Source organism: Ictidomys tridecemlineatus, chromosome 1, assembly GCF_052094955.1.
Source record: "Ictidomys tridecemlineatus isolate mIctTri1 chromosome 1, mIctTri1.hap1, whole genome shotgun sequence".
Taxonomy (NCBI): domain Eukaryota; kingdom Metazoa; phylum Chordata; class Mammalia; order Rodentia; family Sciuridae; genus Ictidomys; species Ictidomys tridecemlineatus.
The window spans coordinates 215,426,186-215,446,163 of NC_135477.1; the positions used below are offsets into that span (position 1 = coordinate 215,426,186).

At 35.8% G+C, this 19,978-nt stretch overlaps 1 protein-coding gene across 7 annotated transcripts in view; it reads right to left on the bottom strand.

Annotated features, from left to right (window-relative positions):
- Kif2a (kinesin family member 2A) overlaps positions 1-19,509 on the bottom strand; it is a 60,113-nt gene extending 40,604 nt beyond the window's left edge. For 4 of the 7 annotated variants that reach the window (XM_078016018.1, XM_078016015.1, XM_078016008.1 and 1 more), the window contains exon 1: positions 19,129-19,509. In XM_078016018.1, the coding sequence (XP_077872144.1) occupies positions 19,129-19,192 (64 nt within the window). In that variant the 5' untranslated portion in view covers positions 19,193-19,509. The remainder of the gene's footprint in view (positions 1-19,128) is intronic. The other 3 variants (XM_078016026.1, XM_078016022.1, XM_078016020.1) reach the window with 1 other exon arrangement.
- Between the last annotated feature and the right edge of the window lie 469 nt (positions 19,510-19,978).

Sequence of the window (19,978 nt, forward strand, 5' to 3'; positions counted from 1 at the left end):
AAAAAGTCCCCTTAATTCTTATACTTAAAATATCCTAAAGTTTATAAACCATTCTTAAAGTCTATAAACCATTCTTGAAGCATATATCAGAAACCCATACAACTAAAAACTTAAGAATTCTAAACCCAAGAATCTAAAATAATAATTCTAACATTATTCGTAAAAGAAAAAAAAAATGAAGGCAAACAGGTACCCTGTCAGCATCTTTACATACAAACTCTAATTTTTAAAAACAGTTTATTGACCTCAATGGGACATGCCTGTGTATTGCTTAAAAACTGGAACTCACAGGTTTCTGCTTAGAAACAGTAAGACTTTTCAAATGTATTAAACCACTATAATTCTCAGAAGGAAAAAAATCACCAGTTCTAAATTCAACCACTTAATCTAAAGGGAAAAAAAAAAGGTCAAAGCTTCATCCCACAGCTAAATGTCCATATAATTTATAAAAACATCATCTGCTAAATCAAAGACTATAAATATATAATAAAATACTTTAAAATCACAGACTTTACTTCAAAGTTATTTTAGTTTTCACTCATTTTTTTGAAAATATCTTTATTATTTAAGGTTCAGCTTCTTGTCATGGTGAAATTAAAGAAAAAATTTCAGAACTCAGCTTTTTAAATATGTTAGTAACAATTAAGACAAATAGTTTTTTAAAATAAAAAAAAAACTGTTGTTCTGAAAGAAAATACTCAAATTCAAGCCACCTCTGTCCCAGTAAACAAAAATAACAAATACATAGATTCCATATTTCAAGACTTTCTAATCTTTAAAATTACTTAAAATTGATATCATTGCTGTTTAATTTCCCATAAGAGTTAATATATGTATTGAGCTGTCATAAACAAATATTACACATTGACAATTGCCTTTTGGTCTCTGAAAACAGGATCCTATTATATGTTTCCTAGTTCACAGTTGAATTCACAGCAGCTGTGAGGCTAAGAAATGCCAGCAACCAATTAGGCTGGCATAAACCTTGTCTAGCATATAAAGTATAATTTGGTTGCAAATGTAGGAGACAAGAGCCAAAATAAACCAGCCAAGAATACTAATAAAATTTCATTGCAAGTATTTAAAAACCAGAATACTTAATATCTAACAAATGTATGTGTTTTATTAAAAGATTACCACGTTAGAAAATTACAACAAATATGAAAAAAAATTATTTTCAGACTCAAGATGCTTTTAAAAGACTGCAGCTGTTTCTGACATACCTAGAATTACAAACTCAATTTTTTGTTCTGTTTCTAATTACCCTAATCAGAAAGTTGAGGTATACTTGAGTATACATGTGACAAGTCTTTCCCAAAAGTAAACATTTTTATATTCCTCTTGAGATGCTTCTATAAAATTTTCTTTGTTCACACTTTTAAAATATTAAGATCTTCATAAAAAATTTCAAAATCTATATGTAATACATAACAAAACTAAATGAGTTCTAAAAGAAAAACTTTAATTACAAACGTGTTTATCATGAGTCACAAACCCCATAACATTGTTAAACTCCAATGGTTTTGCTTAAAGTATGAAAGCTTTTAAATAAATGTGAAAAAAAAATCAATGATTTAACATTTTAAAATACAACTTGAAAAATTTACACATACTCTGGGAAAAAAGTCACTGATGATTCATGTACATATAGTCAAGTAATGAAAATGAACATAAAAATCTAGCTTATGTGCCTGTAAATTTAAATAAGGTCCTCTTGTATATCTAGTCTTGATTAAAATCTTTAATAACACCCCTCAATTTCAATCACAATTCCAATGCATAATTTGAAAAGATTTTGATAAAAATACACTAAAGCCTACTCATCTCTTTATATACCTCTCAAGAAGGAAAGAGAAAAACAACCATAAATATCTATTCTCAGAACAAAAAGGTAAATTTTCTTATTTTATAAAATTCACAGTAAAATTTTATAATTCATACATCAGACCACATGCCTGAGGGTAAATAAAATACATATGCCTACTCAAAAGTATTTGGAAAACAGATATCTGAAAGAAGTACTTTCTTCCAAGTCAGTCCCTACCAGAACACAATCCTGATAAATTATCATAGAACACACTGACCTCGAAACTTTTGCGACTTTATATCATTTAACTGATTAAAAACTATCTTAGTAGGCTTCTCATTTTTCTTAAACAATTACTGCATAAAACATTGATTTCAATTAACTGTATACCTGTTATAAGAACCAAGAGCCAGTACAGATTGCAAAATCATAAATTTAAATGCTTGCCAGGTGCAGTGGTGCACGCCTATAATCCTAGTGGCTAGGAAGGCTGAGGCAGGAGGATCGGACTTCAAAGCCAGCCTCAGCAACAATGAGGCACTAAGCAATTCATTGAGACCCTGTCTCTAAATAAAATACAAAATAGGGCTGGGATGTGGCTTAGTGGTCAAGTGCCCAGAGTTCAATCTCAGGTACCTCACCTGCACCCCCCCACCACCAATTTAAGTGCTTCTTTCCAAGTAGAATCATAGCAAAATGTTATGTTAATGAGGCTTTTTTGATATGAAGAGTTCTGTTTCAAGATAGTCTTTTAAAGCACATATAATTCATTTCTTCAAGTTATTAAAATGATTCTAAAGGGATGCTATCTAAAAAACATGAGAATAACCCATCTCATTTTTTACAATATAATAATCTAATATCATAACTGTAAAATGGGGTAATAGAGATTGTCAAATAGTATTTTTAAAAAAAACTAAATGTAGTAAAAGTGCTACAAAGAGCAGTATTTTAAAAATGAAAGAGCAAATATCAATCTTTTCCTAGATGCTACTTATCAGCAAAAGAGGAAAAGGAAGGAATGTGGTGATTTGTCAGAGATCTTAAACAGCAGAAATAAGTAGCAGATCTAGCAGAACCAAACTCTCAAACTGATATTCAAGTTTGGCTATCTAATCTAAGCAGTGATGAAAAGAATCCTTAATGAGAACTATGTAAGCATTACACCTCTTCAGCAGTTTTGGTGGAACAAGGAGCCATTGGAGAACATAAATAACGCTTCAGCTGACACTGGTAACAGTGCTGTTGCTGTTTAGTAAATCCCTAGGGTATGGGACTTTGTCAAACATAGAGACCTTTCTGTTTTGGTTTGTCACACTTACGATGTTATTGTTTATAACTAAATTAAAAAGCTCTAGCATTTCCTATCTTAGGCTTTGAACACAAAAGATGAAAATTTAAAACTAGGAGGAAGAAAGAGGGAATGGTACAACTTAGATTTTCATGAAGAAAATACAACTTAAAAATGAAACAAACTTTATTCATACCACACACACTGAATTTTCATATTTGTACATTAGTCCAGTGTTCTGAAAAGGGATATAAAAATTTAATACTTCTCAGTTCCTCTGGAGTGAGAGGAAAATTTCAGATCTGTTTTGGTTTCTGACAACTGATCCATGCTGTACTCCTAACAATTTGGACAGAATTATTATTTAAAAGAGCCCACACTATAGCTTTTTTAAAAAGTTCCATTCTGAATTAGCATTAGGCAATAAGAAAACATCATAAAGGTCCTATGATACCATTAAAAAATATAAAATCACTATGGTTTCACAATACTATTCTGCACATTTGAGATTTATGTAGGAGAAGATCAAAAAACTGTCCAAAATCACTTATAAGGAGTAATAAAAATGAATTCTAAAACAATGGTGCAATGATTATGACTCTAGTTGAAATAATGAAAAAGTGAAAACACTAAAAACCTACTTCATGAAATGTATTAACTAAATAAAGTTTATTAACTAAATCTCAATACATATATACTTTAATTAAAAGCATATTTTCATACTAAATTCCCATGGGTGACAAAATAGCAGAGTTTTACAGTTGTGGTGTTAAAACAAGACTCTATTTATGGTCCAATGTTTTGAAGAACTGTCTTTCACAGATGTTCTGCTGGATATACTAAGCAATGTTATCTAATTACTCCCTGGCTTAAATTCTTATTTATTCAAGAGGGAATTCTACACAGAGCAGCTGTGCTATTCTATGAACTTTCCATAGCTACAAGTCCATACTGTAGTCTATTATATTTAAATGCACTAGAACAATAGATAGAGATCTTACGGGGAGATTTTACAGTCAGTGTAAATTCATTACTTCTTTCAGTGCTTTGTCATCACAATTCCTGCTACACTCCAGCAATGGAAGCTATGATGCCACAACTTTGAGCAAAGATAATTTCTAATTTCAATGCCTGGCCAATTTGTATTAGGATAATTGGTAACCACTCCTTTAAGCTTTTTTAGTAAAAGAGTAAAATGGAACTATCATATTCAGTATTGTTAGAGCAAAAGGTACAAAGGAGAGTAGAATCATAGAAGTTCAATGTATAGTGAAAGGCTAAAATCAAAATACAAGTTTGGATATGCACATATCAAGTTTGAGTTATCTAAGTTTGTTAGGTGTCAACACACAGATTGAACATTCTCAACAGGGGTGATAATGCCCTAAATGGGATGTTCTTCAGAGGCAGAGGTCTTAAATATTACAATGGTATATGGCCTACCAAAGGGCCACAGTATTAAAATTTCACTGGGAGGGAATAATTAGAGGAGGGAAATGTTATAAAAAAGCTCTTTGGGTGGAGCAATTATGAAAAAATGTTTGCAGGAACACTGATGTAGACAGTATTTGAGAGAATGAAAGTTGATATGATCACCAAGAAGAGGGCAGGCAGAAGTCCTGGTTTTAATTTATAGAGGTCAGGCAGTTATTGAGATACAAGCAAAAGAGATCCAGCAGTTGGTCAGAGAAAAAGAAAAACCAAGAGGGCAGTCCTAGAAACCAAGTGAAGAATGGCTATGAAGGAAGAAAATGTGAATTAACTGTCAAATCCTGCTAACAAATCAAGTAAAATAACAGCAATAACAAAAATGAAGGTGGGGTCAAGAGGTAGTTTTTAAAAAAGGGGGAAGTAACATTCCAATATGTTGACAGAGATGATTCAGTAGAGGGAGACAAAACTGATTATGCAACAAAGAAGACCAATTATAATGGTGACTTCAAGCAGGTAAATGAGGATAGGTTTCAGAACACAAGTAGAAGAAATGGGCCTAAAAGGGAAACAGAGCATATCCATTGTAAAATAAGTAATGCAGAGATATAGGCACAGATGATGGTAGTTGGGTAGATATGATAGGCTTATAGTTCTTTTCTGGTTTCTCTATTTCACAGTGGTGAAAAAACAGCAAGGATGGTCATCTACTAAGTCTGAGTGAGTCAAAATATTATTTTAAGGAATATAGAAAGTTGAAATGTCTATAGGATTTCTATCTAGAAGTCAGATATATGGTGTCTCTAACCAATAAATGGAATGCAGGAAATATGGAATATGGATAATGGCAATGGATTCCATTTTTAATGACTACAGTACTGGCAGGAAATCCATAAGATAGCATCCAAAAGGCAGATTGAAAACTCAAAAGAAAGATTAGGTCTGCAAAAGCCTTTTTAAAACTGGTTTTTACTTTAAATAAGCTATCATAAAAATTAAAAATATGATAATCCTCCCTCATTTAGCCTCACTAATTTTCAACACATGACTAAAACCTACTGCCACTCTTAACACCACTCCCACTAAGTTATTTTGAAGCAAATTCCAGATATTATGTCCATTCATCCATATTTACTTCAATATGTAGAGATACAATGTTTAGGATTTTTAAAACTTCTTTTAAAAACCTGTTTCTAATGCATTTATTTTTCTTCTTTTCCACGTTTTATTATAAATGGTGTTTTTTTAATTAACTTGTAATATGTCACTGATGTGTTCTAAACTAACATTCATGATCACACAAAACTAAAATACTCATTTACCATAGAGTTTAAACTCCATTTTCAAAACATATTCTTACAATTGGTTTGGGTATACTTACTGTTGTCTCTAAACTCTGATACACACTATACCCAAAACAGGTTAAGAAGCAACCTTTCCCCACCTTCAACTCTTGTTAATAAAAACAGATGACTTTAAGACCAGAATTTAAGTGTTCAAGGCTCTATTCATCCTGCACTATGAAACTTCTGTGTATTTGCTGACAAATGCAAAATTAACTGGTTTTCTAAGTTAAAAGAATGAACATTAAGATCAAGGAAAAAGATATGTAAATATCTTAGATATTATATAGTCCATAAAGAGGGACTATAGAAAGACATAAAAGCAGGTCTCAACTTGGATTATATGTTGGTTTCTAGATGTAACAAAAGCACAAACAAAAGAAAACACTGATAAAAAATGGACTTTGTCAAAATTAAAAACTTCCATGTTTCAAAGAATACTATCAAAGAAGGAGAAAGACAATCACAGAATGGGAGAAAATGTCTGCAAAGGTTCTATCAGATAAGGAAGTAGTACCCAGAATACATAAAGAATTTTACAAATCAACAGGAACAAAGGAATTAAACAGACATTTCAGGGTGGGGAGGGTCCATATATACAAATGGTTAATGAACACATGCAAAGATGCTCAACATCATTAATCATTAGGGAAATGCAAATCAAAACCACAAGGAAATGCCACTTTATACTCAGTAGGATGGCTACAATTAAAAGAGACAAACCGGGATGTAGTGCAGTGGTATAATATGTTCTTAGCATATATGAGACCCTAAGTTCAGTCTCCAGTACCAAAAAAATAAACAAACAAACAAAAAACACTAACAAGTTTTGGTAAGGATGTGAAGAATATTATTCGTGAGAATATACACTGGGATAGCTACTTCTTTGGAAAACAGTATAGCAGGTCCTTAAACAGTTGCATATAGACAATTATATATCCCAACAGTTCCACATATATATATATATATATATATATATATATATATATACACAAACACACACACACACACACACACACACACACACACACAAAGGGAACAGAAGATATAGCCACATAAACACTGTATATGAATGCAATTTGTAACAGCCAAAATAATCATGAAATAATCCAAATGCACATAAATTGATAAATGAATAAATGAGATGGAATATTACTCAGTCTTAAAAAAATAAAACACTGAAACATGCTGTAACACAGACAAATTTGGGGCATGAATTATGCTAAGAAAAAGAAGCTAATAAGGCTGGTTGGTTTTGTTTCTTTGTTTACTTGGGGATTCTATTGGTCTTTTCCAGTGCTAGGTATTGAGTCCAGGATCTTTTAGTGTAGTAAGCAAGCACTCTATCACTGAGCTACATTCTCAGCTGTTTAGTTTATATGTGATGTCCAGATCAGGCAAAGTCACAAAAAAAGAAAGTTGATTTGTGGATGCCTGAGGCTGGAGTGGAGGAGAATACAGAGTTCTACATGGGGAGATGAAAACATCTGAAATCAGACAGTGGTAGTTAACACTTCATGAACACAATAAAATAAAAGATCACTAAATTGTACACTTTAAAACAGTATATTTTATAAGGATGCTCGAGTATATTAGGTCAAAATTATATTGCTTATGTTTTAAAAAACTTTAATTGAAAAAAAACCCTACTTTTTTCTGATAACCAGGCATAGTGTAAGATGTTTTGTTTTCTATATTAGTTATCAGAGATAAGCTACATTAGAAAACTAAAACTTTAATGTTTTCTAGTATATAGTCAGACTTCATGAATTTTTTTTAAACTTAGGTGTTATCTCTCATGCACCAGTTAATTTTATAAAAACATACTATACATACATAGTCTGAACTCCATAATCCAAGCTAGCAAATCTCAAAAACATGTATCACTATGTGGACAAGAACAGAAAGACACAAGTATTCTGAGAGACAGGAAAGTAAATTCATACTCTTTGGTTAATTAAATTTATTAGTACAGTTAGACACTAATAAAATGCAATTATGAGAAAGAATGAGACTATTGTTTAAATTCTCAAAAGTTGTCCAAGATATCATTAAATGAAAATAATATTAAGAAATGCATATACAAAACACCATTTATAGTAAAAAAAATTTATATTTACACTTATAAATAACTTGTAGATATATATACATGAACATAATTTGCTTGAAAATGAAAACAAAAACTCTGCACTAATAAATCAGAAGTTGAGACTATTGACTGCCTCTTAAAAAAAGAAATGATTGGAGGTGGGAAGGAATTGGACACACAATAAAGACTTTCCAGTAAGTGTATATGCCCTTTTGGAACTTCCTTGTTAACCACGAGATGATACTGCTACTGAAAACAGGTAACTAAGTTTAAAAAGAAAACTTAATATGTGCATTAAGAATAATGACACACATCATGTCATACTCTTGGTGTCTAGAGGATGAAAAAAAATAAATCAATGTTCTTTAGAAGGTCAAAACTTTATGAATAGAAATAGTGAAAGTGCAGCACCATTAGTTCATATAAGCACTGTTTAGCAATTAGGTAATTTATAAAGTGTGTTGAGGCCCTGTGCTGGACAATGTGGATATAGTGGAACCTGAGTATGATCAGACACATTTACACAGATACTACAATCTCATATGTATTTTGAAAGAATAGAGGGGACTCAAGATCATGTAGAGCAGGGAACTTATCACACTCTAGAGAATAAGGAAGTATGAAATGTTTAACAAAGGCAAAATGAAACCACATTTAGCTGGGATTGTTAGAAGAAGTGGAATATTCCAAAAAAGCTCAGTATGTCTGGAGTAGTGTGCTTCAAACAAGTGGCAAGAATGAGATTGGAAAGGAAAGTCAGATTGTTTGGAATTATTCAGAAACAGTAATTAACCAAAGATGAAGAGTTAAAAGAACTTCATGACAGGATATGAGGTAGAAAGAATACAATCAATCAAGGAAGACACTTGGATTTCTAAGTTACAACAGGATAAATGAAAGTGATTAGAAATTCTAAAGTAGATTTGAAGACATTTTGGACACAATGAATTTAAGGTATTCAAGAGACACTGAAATGGAGATATTTAGTAATTCATGTTTTTGTTCCATCTGCCATAGTAACCTTTTCTAGGAAAAACCCCTTTGTTCCTTCAAAGACCTCAAATGAAGGGACATGTAATAGTTATCCAACAAATACTTGCTGGATTAATAAAAAAGCCTGAAAGCAAACTTTACCTCAGAGAAGAAAATGAAACCATTATATACTTAATGATCTGACTTCCAATGACTGGAACAGCCATAATAAACAAAGAACTCTAAAAGGAATTAGCGTGTAGAGGACTTTGGAGGCAATCTACATTTCAAGCTCACATTGCTTTTTACTTTACGTACAGCTTTGGACAAGTCAATATCCTTATTGTAATAGTGCAAGTAAATTTTGACCAATAACAGTATTTCATCAAGGAGCTATCTGTGATTAAATTCCAAGACTTACTTCACTAATTAGGACCTCTAATTTGTTCTCAGTTCATAAAAACATTACAGGTAAATTATTTTATCCATGTCTCTTTAGTGGTCCATGGTAAATTATAGGATTAATACTATTACCAAACAAACAGAAAAACTGGGTTCAATCCCCAGCACCATAAAAGAAAAAAAGTTCAAATTTTTTGGTTCTTTTTCCTGGAGTACCAGGGGCACTTGACCATTGAGCTACATCCCCAACCTTATTTTGTATTTTATTTAGAGACAGGGTCTCAGTGAGTTGCTTAGTGCCTCACTAAGTTGCTGAGGCTGGCTTTGAAGTTGAAATCCTCCTGTCTCAGCTTCCTGAGCCACTGGGATTTCAGTCATGTGCCACTGAAGTTCAATGTTTGTATTCCAACTCACTTCTCTTGATATGAAAGTTAGATTTCATGTGCATATCTTATAGCAGAAAATTCCTACTGTTCAACTAGAATAGGCAAGTTCTTATTTAAATTCAACCTTAGTTGATACTTCCAGACTGCACTACTTGGACATTTGTCAAAGCATATGAACTATAAATTCATTAAGTCCACAGGCTGAAATAAAGAAACTAGGCTAAGGTTACCAAGCATATCTGAATTCTTCTCATTGCATTAAAAAATTATTCTTGTGTTGGGTAATCCCAGTAAACCAGCCTCAGCAAAAGCAAGGCACTAACCAACTCTGTGAGACCCTGTCGCTTAATAAAATACAAAATAGGGCTGGGGATGTGGCTCAGCAGTGGAGTGACCCCCGAGTTCAATCCCTGGTATTAAAAAAAAAAAAAAATTCTTGTTGGCACACCCTAAATCTCCTATATGATCCAAAGACTACACATAACAAAAATGAAGAGCAAAAACTTAATTGCATGGTTGATCCTCACTCTTAAAATATTATAAATTCTTGTAGACCCCCCTTCTATTATTTTAAGTTCACAGCAAAAATGAGTGGCATATACAAATATTTTCCATATATCTCCTTCCTGAACAAATACACACAACCTCCCCTACTATCATCATAACCCATAGTCCTCAATTTAAATTGGGGTTCATTCTTGGTGTTGTACCATTTATGGATTTTGGCAAATATATAATGACACATGTTCATCATTATAGTATTATATCAATTAATTCAATTGCCTCAAACCCTGTTTACTCAGCCTACTTGTCCCTTGCCTATCCCTTTTTTTAGTCCTCAATTGTAAATAGCAGAGAAAAAAACAGATAAAAAATAAGAGCAAGAAAAAAGCTGAGAGGAGAGGAGATTACTGGGGATTAACACAAGGCCTACACATCCAACCCCCAGCTTCAAGAATCAAAACACTTCATCCCTTAAAGAACTGAAGCCAAATTCTTTAAGTACTAATTTTCCATTCCATTCCATTCCAGAATCTCAGTCTTAAGGCAAAACAGTTATAACTTAAGTAAATTCTTGCAGCATGTATACATTTGTTGGAAATAACCTATACTTTAAATTCACTTACATTCAAGATATTAGAGGCAAAAAGAGCCTAAGTTGGATAATTTTAATATTACTTTGTATGTAGGCTCTACCGTTCTCTACACTGTATTCATGAATAGGATTAGCTTGACTAAACAGTACCAAATAGATTTTACAATCTATACTCAGACTTTACAAATGTGAAATCCATTCCTTTCCAATTCATCTGTGCTTTACTCAGCACAAGTGATGTATCACCACATTACATCAATTCTTTTTGCAGGGTGTTCTGCATCTCATCTGTTCTTTAATCATTTGTTCACTCTCCCAGACTGATGCAATCTTCTCCACACTAGCTCTCATTTTCAGTGCTACTCTCCCTCTAATCTACCACTAATCACTGGCTAACTCCTATTACCACTTTTAGAAGATTAAGTCCTAGAGTAGTTTCCAAGTGTCCTAGAAATTAATTCCAAGATTCTTACCTTACCTTTGTTTACAAGTCTTTAATAAAGTACCCCAGATTACCCTGCCCCTTCTTATCTTCCTCATCTTTCACCCTCCCACCTGACAGACTTTTACCTGACAGCCCTGTTTCTAGCTCAAGAACCTCTCCCATGTTGTGTGCAAAAAGCTTGGAATGTCTCCTTCCCCCCAAGACAATCTATCTACTGGTCATCTTCCTCCCACTATTTAAGCTTCATTCTTCATAAAGTCTTGTCAGGTCACTTTCTTTAGGAGATGCTACTTTTCCTAAAATAACGGATCACAATACTAACTGCAGACAGGAATCAATGTGTGAGGCTGTTTCTCTTCTGTAAATAGGAAAGATACTCTTACCTTCTTTAAAAAAAAAAATCAAAATAATAATACATTTAGCAAAGCAACTGGCTTTTAAGGGGCACAAATGTTAAATCTTTTCAGCTATCAAGAATAACAACTGGATTGACTTTTTAACAAATCAAGTAGCAGTGTGGAAAATAAAAGCTATCTGAGTGATGCTAAGTAGATAATTGTTGGCCAAGAATTATGATCAAAAGGGAAAGCACAGTCAGCAAATTTTACCATACATATGTCCCCTCTTGAACCTGTCTTTCCTTTAAAAATTTCTACATAAGTGAAATTTGATTAAAAGTCATAACAAAACGAATAAAAACAGATTCTTATAGCATTTGGCCATATTGTACAAGGTGATAATTCCCAAATAACACATAAATACCAGTAGCTTTTAGGGTGGCTATACCTGCTTTCAGGTTCCACATCCTTGGTCTCTGTGTTTATAAACATTTCCATCCCAGAAACCTGCTCCAGGGAATGGTCTGCCAGAAACTTAAAAAGAGTAAACTTCGTTCCTTTTGCTATCAATATAGAGGTTAAAGTTATAACTCAAATGGATAACAGAAGTCAGGAGCAGTGGCGAGTGCCTGTAAGCTGGGAAGCTGAGACAGGAGGATCACAAGTTCAAAGCCAGCCTCAGCAATTTAGCAAGGCTCTAAGCAACTCAATGAGACCCTGACTCTAAATAAATATACAAAAAAGTTCTGGGGATGTGGCTCAGTGGTCAAATGTCCTTAGTTCAATCCCTGGTATGAAAAATAAAAAAGATTAACTAGAGAATAGAAAATAGGCTTATAGTGACAAATAATGCTAATTTCATCTGACTAACAGAGGCTATCCGAACTATATATTAAGAATTATAAGGCCAAATATGAGTTCTCAGGAAAGCACAGCATGAATGACAATGGACGTTGGTCATGGTTAGAGAAGGTAGGAAGGACAATATGCATGACACATATGACATTTTACATTCAGAAGACCTATAACTTCAAATCTAAAGAACCTAAACCTAAAATGGGAAGTGGTAATGATGTACACACGAATGACATACTTCTATCAGTTCTTATTAAGTTATATTTGAATCATTTATTTCTTTGTGAAAGCAGAAACTATTTTTGCCTTATTCTTTTTTGGTATCTCCATCATCTATGAGAATATCTGATATATAGGAATTAAGCTGTTCATAAAAGTATTTAATAAAACCTGCAATTAAAAAATATATGAGATCACATTACTTTGATACGCCAAAATATACTCTATACTCCAAAATATCCCACACCTAGTAAATAACCTTCTGAACTAGGAGCTTTATTATACTGCATAATGAGAAAAACAGGTAGCATCAAAGTGAGAAAGGCCTAGTCAAGGTCATATTTGGAAGAAGGCCTTTTAAAAGAGATGCTTACTTCCTAATTTTTCTCTTGGGAGATGGCAACAAAATGTTAACTGTTAATCAACAATGAAATGACTCCCCATTTCCTTTTTGTGTTGTTTTCATTAGATGAGATCCTAATACCCATGAACATCAATTTATTTAGCTCTCTATACTAACTAGATAGCACAGCAACTATATGTAATCAAGAATGTAAAATGTTTAATATGGTGAAATTCTAACGACTATTTTCTTTCTTTTTTAAAAATATTTTTTGTAGTTATAGATGGACAGAATGCCTTTATTTTATTTGTTTATTTTTATTTACTTATTTTTTAAATATTTATTTTTCAGTTGTAGTTGGACACAATATCTTTATTTTACTTATTTATTTTTATGTGGTGCTGAGGATCGAACCCAGGGCGTCGCATGGGTAGGCAAGCACTCTACCGCTGAGCCAAAATCCCAGCCCCTTATTTTTTATTTTTATGTGGTGCTGAGGATAAAACCCAGTGCCTCACACATGCTAGGCAAGCACTCTACCACTGAGCTACAGCCCCAGCTCTTCTAACGACTATTTTCACTTATGCATTATAAAGATTGAGTAACCCTCATTTGAAATGCTTGGGATCAAAAATGTTTCAGATTTTTGGAACATTTGTAAATAACTGATGAGATATATTGGGGATTGGAGTCAAGTATAAACAAGAAATTCATTTGTTTCATATACACTTAATATACAGAGCCTGAATTCAATTTTATACAATATTTTTTGTGTCTGAATTTTAATTATAATCTGTCATACCAGACTAGATATGGAATTTTCACTTGTTGCACTGAATTAGAATGATTAAACAGACTTCAAAACATTTTAGATTAAAAAAATTCAGATTAGAGGTGCTAGACCTATAATACGATTAATATTTCTTTAGTTTTTAAAAGATGGTATACAATGGAAGGACAACCAAACCTACATTTGCTCCCCAAGTAAAACAGAAGAATTAAAAAGTTTTATCCAGGGTTTTCAGCTAAGAATTATGATCTATTTTTAAGATTAATGATGATGATCTCAAAATAAATAAACTACCTTAAAGATTATTTTAAGTTATAAATAGAGGTTACAAAATCAAAAGCAGGTGCCTAAAACCAAGAATTAAACTTTGCAAAAGATTAATGTAATGTTAATGTCATGTATACTTGGGACTAAAAAGAGTCTGGATCCCCCACTGTTCTGAATCTTTCACACTCATACCCTTTCTCTATATAAGCATACACAGGCTTCACTGGCTCGCTCTTCTTTTCCCTAGCTTTTATCCTTTCTTTTTTTCTTTTTAATTATCACATAAAGAACAAATTGATACATGCCCTTTCCCTAGAAATCTGTCATAAGAATCAAGTGGCTAGACAATGAATATAGATTCTGGTTTTCTGAGGCACTTCTAACAAGCAAAAAGTCAGGGCCTATTGAAAAGGGTTTTAAAGCCTTAGACTGCCGAATGTGAAATTGATTTCATCAATTTGGTAAACTTAAACTATTATAAATTGGTAGTTGTCTGAGCCTGTCTGGTAATAGTGGAAAGAATTCTACTACAGGAGGTTATATGTCTAAAAAAGAAAATTAACATTTTAGTATTTATCACTTCATAATATCATCAGCAAATATTCACCAGTCCTTAAAAGAGGTAGAATTGAATAGATTTAGGTTTTGACTACATCCCTTATGAACCAATTTGATCTTAGCAAATAATATAACCTCATATTCTGCACCTGTAAAACAATGAATCCACTACCCTCCTACTGGCTTACTTCCTAGGATTTCTGTGTTGATACAATCAGATCACATATCTGGAAGCACCTGGAAAACTATGCCCAACAAATTCATATCTGGAATCACTTATCACCCTCATTATCAGGCAAAAGGGAATTATTACTCCACAAATTTCCCTATCCTATTCTACCCCCATATGAGCCACAAAATTATAACTAAAAGACAACTGTACTGCTATGTGGTTAATTTTTATTACCTAAATTCAGAGTCTATTCTTCAGAAGCCTATAAAATGACATGTTAAGATGAGCTGGCAGAATAATGTAGAAAAGCATGTTGAGAATTAGTACACTTAATGTTTTCTCTCAAGATTCTTGCTCTAAACTATAAAATCCCCAATGGTCCTTTGAAATCTTCAATTTCCTCTGGATTCCAGATGTTTTAATTAAGGAACTTTTCCAACATTTCATTGAGAGAAAAATATTTTTCTCCCAAATTTTGGGTTTTTGTGACATTCTAGTAACTACACTATATCAAGGACCATTACAGTGGTCCCTGGTGCCTTTCCATGAGTGAGAAGCAATTTTCCACTTTGATAAGACTATATATGATTAGTAACAGAATTCTTCCTTTACTGACACAGTTCTTGATAGCTTGCATTCTATACTATGCAAGATAGGTTCCCAATTGCCACTGACAAGTTGTATGAATCTAGACAAATCCCTTATGGTGACTTGGGACTCAGTTTCCACATTTACAAAAACTAGAACTAGATAATCTCCAAGGATTGTTCTGACTAAAGAATCCTAAGATTCCCTTAAGATCACATATATCAATACTGTGACTAAGAGACCCCAAAGAATAATGTCATCTTAACTGCAATCTACAAATAATTCAACTTTTCTCATCCCGCTTCCAGTTCTTAAAAGGTAGTCACAGCTACTGTAGAACTGATGTTTTAACAGTGAAGCTTTAAAAAAAAAAAAAAAATTCCCAATGACTAACTAGGTATACAACTGTAAGACTGTACTTTTTAGAGTTACTGGGATCTTAAAGAAGGACCTGAATGAGACAGATAATAGCAAGACACATGCAAGAAAAATACTTGAGTGTCCATTTCCAAAAGCCAGTCCAATTTCATACTAGGTTATCACCTGTGTCCGGAAACAATATCAGGAGTCCAAGCCAAACTCCTGCCACTTCTAACCTTACAGTATCAGAAAAAGACTACTGGTCTTAGCAGATCACTCCATTTCAATCAACTCTGGGGATCCTGAACTGAGAGGTCATCAAAGAGAGAGCAGGGCACAGTATGAGGTGACAGTACAGAATGATAAATATAAGGGTTTCACTTCCTGGGAAGATTTCATCCGAATAATTAAAATATGTTTTAAAATCCAGTAATGAACAATTCACTCAACTCTGCTATGTTAGGCACATTTCAGGGAAGGGAGAAATGACACACAGATGAATTGACTTTAAGAGTCTATTAGTTAAGTATTTTAATGCTGCAACATCCTGGCTCTGGTTGAAATGGGTGTGGGTAGCCTGACATCCCTCCATAGCATTCTCTACACCACACCTTCTCCTTACTGCAGTTTAAAAACATCATATTGGGCTGAGGTTGTGGCTCAGTAGTAGAGCACTCACTTAGCAAGTGCAAAGCCCTAGGTTCAATCCTCTGCACCACAATGAATAAATAAAATAAAGATATTGTGTTCAACTACAACTAAAAAATAAATTTTTAAAAAAATTAAAATATCATACATATTAAATTATGTACTCAAAATAGTAATATTTAAAGGAATTAAGCTATATCATGAATGATAAAGGGTGACTGAGAAACTCAGTTGACCAGTCATTTGGTTTTAATAATCAGTAAAGACTTACTAAGATTAGTATTTTCACAGGGCCTCAAAAATAGGAATAAGCCCATTTCAATTTACTCTTTTGTCTTTGGAATGTATTAATATATGAGTATCACTGATGGGAAAAGTCTGGTCCTGAAACAGTGACAAGGATCACCATTAGTATACATGAAGAAAAACATCAAGTCACCAGTTAATGGCAATCTAAAGCAGCTCTTCCCTCCTCTGATTTCCGCTGTCTCAGACATTACTCTAATATTTATCCAGCTGCAAAGTTTACTTTTGTTATAATAACCACTAGCATTTTATCCAATACAGATCTGTTACTAAAGTAGTAGGAAGCAAAACAGTTTCTCTAAAGTGAAAAAGGGGAAGCTTGAAGAAGTGTTCCAGACAGCCAATTACCACTGTGAAACTCTATCATTTAATGCAAATAATATTCCCCTCTTTAAAAGTTCTCTACCAGGGGCTGGGGATGTGGCTCAAGCGGTAGCGCGCTCGCCTTGCATGCGTGCAGCCCGGGTTCGATCCTCAGCACCACATACCAACAAAGATGTTGTGTCCGCCGAGAACTAAAAAATAAATATTAAAAATTCTCTCTCTCTCTCTCTCTCTCTCCTCTCTCACTCTCTCTTTAAAAAAAAAAAAGTTCTCTACCAATATTTTGCCATCCATCAATTCCATCATGCACCCAAGGCACTTAATTATGTACACCAATAGGTTAGGATAATATATATATTGTAATGACTTCCTTTATTTTTTACCAGAAACTACTTTTGAAATGTGTAGATTACCAGCACTAACGTAAGAATATGTGTCTGGGAATTTCTGGTATGGGTTAAAGGTAAAGGCTGAAAGAATATTAGAAGCCTATATCCTCCAAACAACCAAAATTGCTTCAAATCCAATACATTTAAAAAAGATGTTAGCTCAGAGAAAAACAGATATCTCTTGAATGTCATACACTATTTTCATAGCACCTATGATCAGAGAGGCTTAAAACATTGTAAAGAACTTAACATTTTATTGCACTCCAAGTTTTAAAAATAATATGTAAATCCCACTTCCAGTGGTATACAGTGAACCCAAATCAAATGAAATTATATAATAGGACTCTTTCAAGAAAGTAATGTTGAGACAAAAATATAAAAGAAATTCCACTCCAAGTAAAGACATCTCTTTCCCAGTAGTGTTACTGGTAACTTCTGAAGCTCTAAGTGGTATAATTTCTTCATATGCAGGCTAATGATGCATATGAAGTTCTTAACCACAAATTACCTCAAATACAATGAAGAGAAAAAAATCACTAACTATATAGAATCTACCAACATACCTCAATATAGCTTCACATAACTTGGTCAAACTTGGTAGAAACCAAAAGACTGTGTGGAAGGGATAGGTTACTGACTATGCTAAAGAATAATGAATGAGTAAAAAATAAAAAGAATGATTATAATAAACATGGAGTCAAGAACACCTCATAATGCTGGATATTATACATATCTAGTTCTCTCAATATTTGTACTGAAAGAAAATAATTCTCCCTGTTTCCCTCTGTATTTTCTCCTCCATAATATAAATGATTTCCAAGTGTGGCTGATGTATCACATTCCACACCCCAAGCTAGTGACATAAAACACCTTCCCCAAGAGGAACCTACAGAAACATATGTAAGCCTAAGGCGCTTAAAAAAAAAAAAAAAAAAACTAAGCGTGTGTCTTCACCTCGTTTCACACTTTTCTCAGTTACCTCTCCCGTGGGTGTTAAAATATCAACATCCGGTCGCCCATCCCCACCTTCTCCGTAGTGCCATGAGTTGACTATGTCCATCCCCTCTCCCTCCCTTTCTGTACCATCACCTTGGAGAAGCTTATCGAATATTTCTTCCTACTGCTCCCCACCCCTATGCATGGCTGAGCGCGACATTCTCTACATCCTTCTTCTAAGGAGGGGACAAGCAAACAGAAGCATACTTAGGAAAGAAAAACGAGGAGGCCCACAACCAGACAGCAGCTTCTGGCTACGGTCTTGCTCCCCCACCTCAGCCTCTGACCAGTAGTCGGTTCCCTAAATACTGAAATCACGGGTCTTCACGCTCCCCACCCCCACCCCGGCAGCTAAGGAGGCCGGTAAAACCGAACAACCGGGATGAGCTCGAGGCAGGGTCATTCCTAACGAAGCCCGCTCTGGGCCAGGCTGCTGTCCCCGGGGAGGATGGAGACCCGGAGGCGCAGCAGACCCTGCTCGGGACCCACCAAGGCGGCCTTCCCCAGCGGTCCGGCCCCCTGCACTGCAGCGGCGCCCGGGCGGACCCCGCACCGGCCTCACCCGCACACTCGCCACACACAAAAGCGCCGCGGCCACCGCCTTCCCGCCCCCACAGCCCTGCGGAGCAATCAATGAGGCGGCCGGCGCCTGCGTCCCCTTCGCGCACGGCCGGACGTGGGGCCGGGTCGGCGGGGCCAGCGGCGCGGCTCACCATCGCTCCGCTTGATCTCCACGTAAATCCCGATTTGGATCTTGCCGAAGTTGGCCGTTGCCATCACCTCATCTGGAGCAGCGGCAGCGGGCCGAGGGAGGGGGACTGGAGGGCGGAAAAGGCGGGGAGGGGGCGGGGTAGGTGCGGGAGGGGGAGCGGTTGCCCGCGGCCGCGCCGGGCCGGGCGACAGCGTGAACGCGAGCAGCGCCGCGAGGAGCAGCGGCGGGGAAGCAGGCGGAGGCCCCGGGCCTGCAGGCCGGCGGCAGGAGGCGCACGCAGGGGCGTCGGGGTGAAGCGAGGGCCGGGGCCGTGAGGCGGCGCGGCGAAGAGTGGGAGGGCCCGCGCCGCCCGCCCGGCAGTCGACGCTGGGGAGGCGGGGCGCCGCGCGCCTGCGCAAACGCAGGGCCAGCGTCTCTTCCTCCCCAGCTCCCCTTCGCGCTCTGCCTGGAGGCGGCCCCGCCCAGCTCCGCAGCCGGCGGGCTGCAGCCGCAGCTTGGCAGGCCCCAGGAACGTAGCGCGCGCGGCCCAGCCCACTAGGAGCTGGCGTCGAGTTTGATTTCACCGCGCGGCCTACAACACGCGGGAAGCGGCGCGTCGTGCTTTCTGGCGCTGTCGCCGGAATGGATTGGGGGCCTAGTGGTTTCGGGGCTTTAGGAGTGCAGTGCGGGGCTGAGGAGTGAATTTAGGGACCCGCCAGTGACAGTACTTAGGTGTTTCATCTGCAGGTGTCACCCCACTTGCCATTTATAGGTTACTGGCCCAAGTTGCTCTCCCGAGGCACACTTGATTCAGATTTCCCATATGGTTATGGAGAAGGGGTGTCACCCACCTAAGTCGGAATGAAGACCTG